Source organism: Belonocnema kinseyi, chromosome 2, assembly GCF_010883055.1.
Source record: "Belonocnema kinseyi isolate 2016_QV_RU_SX_M_011 chromosome 2, B_treatae_v1, whole genome shotgun sequence".
Lineage (NCBI taxonomy): Eukaryota > Metazoa > Arthropoda > Insecta > Hymenoptera > Cynipidae > Belonocnema > Belonocnema kinseyi.
This window is the reverse complement of record NC_046658.1, coordinates 70,416,425-70,419,254: the sequence shown is the minus strand read 5'-3', so window position 1 is coordinate 70,419,254 and position 2,830 is coordinate 70,416,425. Positions and strand designations below refer to the sequence as shown.

The following is a 2,830-nucleotide window of genomic DNA, read 5'->3' as shown; positions in this document are numbered from 1 at the left end:
TCTTTGAAGGTATATAATTGAAAATAGTTGAAAATCTATGTAATGATAATTAGTACTGTTTTAAGCTATAACTTCTTTTTATGAATCAGTGATTCTTATACAAATAAATATTATATGTAGTGCGAATTAATGATGATTTAATCACTTTATATTCATTCATTCAGATTTAAAGTTTAACATGGAGAAAACTATATCGCAAGAATTGCAATATATACCGTAATTCCTGCGCTATATATCGTAATTACCACATAATATCGTAAAATCGTGATATCGCACATTGCAAGATTTTACATTGTATTATTATTTTATTATATTAATTACACGAGGGTTCTAGTAGTAGCCAAGCGATGCTAGTGTATTATAATATCCTAAAAAGCTCCAGAACCTGCTTGTACGTTATCATACTGCGCTTTATTTCAATACAGATGTATTGCGATATCATTGTGCAGTATCTTTTCCCCATGAAATATAGTAATCGCCAATTCAGTGTTTGAGAATCCACACAGATAATAAAAAATTATACAAATAATTAATTATTGAATTTAATATTATTTGATTTGAAACGTTTTTTTTTTTAATTATACAAATATTGGGGCTTAAATTTTTTTAATGTGTACATTTACAAATATTATAAGTGCTATTTGACAATTCGAAATTAGCTCATTTATCAAGTTTTTAACTTAAATTGTTATTAGCATTAGAAACAATTAACCACATAAAATCGAAACTGGAAAAATTACTACCTGACCTCCAAAAACAGATAATAAAATAAGGTTATTTACCTTTTCATCCTTTTCAAGAATTCATAATTATTGTTTTCATATTTGAGAGAGATATTTAGTCCAAACGAGACACTAAATATATTAACCATTTTTCTCTAATTTTTACAAAAGCATAAAATTTGGCGTCAAGATTGAATTTTTTGAGCTAATCAAGGTATCTAACTTTTTTCTTGTTTGATTATAGTAAGTGAGGAATTTTTACGTCGAACTTCATTCTTTTGTAACAGTTAGAGCAAAATAGAAGTGTACCGTTTGGACCAATTTATGTATTTGACAGAAACATAATTTAAAATATAACGCAACCTCTTAAGATGATGTGAGTAAAGCTGACGGTAAATTGTAACTGCACAGGATCGAAAACGGATGAAAGAAGCAAATGCCCGAATTCAACAAAAGGACGCGGCTCGTTAGTTTCGTAACTCCTACACCTCTCAACTTACCGTTTTCCGCGCGTGTATGAGCATATGAGTTCCGGTTAGTGGTGGGGATGAAAGAGAGAGGCGCCCTTTTTTCCTCTCTCGTGTCTAGCACACTTCGTCGACCTCTCTCTCAGATATCGGCACGCTTCTTCATCTGTTGTAAGTCAACACGCTCCACGATCCAGTTTCCAGCCAATGACATAACCGGTTACCGGTTCCCTTTTCAACTTTGTGGACATTTCTCCCAATCCACAATGCTCCAAATAAAACGATGCCACACGCCCCTGCTCCGAATCACGATATTCTTCTTGATGAAATCTTTCAGAGAGATCACTTAGTAGTGCCTCATCCCGTTCCGTTGATTTCCAGTACCAAAACCTCCTAACTTTTCACTATCTTTAATTTTTCTAACCCCCTACCTACGTATTCCTTTCGCGATCAATTTTCTTATTATAAACTTAATGAAATGTCCTTATAAACTTTTTTAATAAACACTTCTTATAATTATTAACTCTATAACTACACTTCACTTAGTCACACGGAAAAAACACTTCGCGATAAAAAAAGTAACAAGTATATTAAAAAATTAAGATTAGGAATGTGTTTTCGAATGTTTGGAATTTATTCAGAGCTGTCACAACTGTCAGTTTGAGTACGTACGTTTGTTTTGTTTCGGGTTAAATCACTCGAGGACGTACACAATGGAGTTTCGACTCCCACGTACTTTCTTTTTTTTTTAAGTAGAACGAATGAAACTCCGAAATGAAACTTTCAACGATTGAAAGAAAAGTGAACTATCAGCTGGAACTTTGAATTTGAGTGGAGTCCATGAGGAATTAAAAAATTGTGATTTAAAATCTGGTCGAGAGAGTTTCGCTTTTCAGAAGAGAATGCGTGTCTTTGACACTACGGAGGCAAGTTGCACCTGCCTTTGAAACTTGTTCCACGTGCCCGCCTGGAGGGGAGGAATTCCGCTGACGAGTCAAAGGATAATGGTCGCCAAAAATTTCGCGGTACGCGGAACTTTCGAATGCCGGTCACATCGCCGGCTAATGGCAGGAATACCGTTGAACGTCATGAACAAAAAATGTAACATCAAGTACTAATACGAAAGCACGAGACGGACTGACTGAACCGGTGGCTCGCGAGTTGAACGCGACCAGCCCATTCGCTGGTTTGGTATGGGTGGAAGTAGAGGGGTGGCGAGGCGATACTAGTCCCTCACGTGGTGAAATGCAGAACTTTTCCGTCGCGCTGGTCTATCTTACCGACTCTAGCATTAGGGGTAGTTTTTTCAAGCGCGGGAATTATTCTGTTTAACGGTTTCAGTGTTCTCTGAGGAAAATACAATTTTTTTAATATTTAAAAACTAGCAACATTATAAACATTAGAAGATTGGATTGCAAATTTATAATTTTACAAATATAAAGTAAATATAAAGGCAGGTTGAAAAAGACTGGTATATAGTATACAGGGTGATTTTTTTAACTTGAAACTTTTGACTCATAACATTTTTTCATAGAGTGCCTATTTTTCGAGATATTTGAAAGTTTTAAGTTAAAAATATCACCCTGTATATACAGGGTGAACTGGAAACTTTCAAATATCTCGAAAAAAAGGCACTCTATG

General features: G+C 34.8%; 1 protein-coding gene across 2 annotated transcripts in view; it reads right to left on the bottom strand.

The window, feature by feature from the left end:
• Nucleotides 1–2,292, bottom strand: part of LOC117167642 (beta-1-syntrophin) — a 708,662-nt gene extending 706,370 nt beyond the window's left edge. For both annotated transcript variants that reach the window (XM_033352718.1, XM_033352719.1), the window contains exon 1: nt 1,223–2,292. In XM_033352718.1, coding sequence (XP_033208609.1) covers nt 1,223–1,246 — 24 coding nt within the window. In that variant the 5' untranslated portion in view covers nt 1,247–2,292. The remainder of the gene's footprint in view (nt 1–1,222) is intronic.
• Between the last annotated feature and the right edge of the window lie 538 nt (nt 2,293–2,830).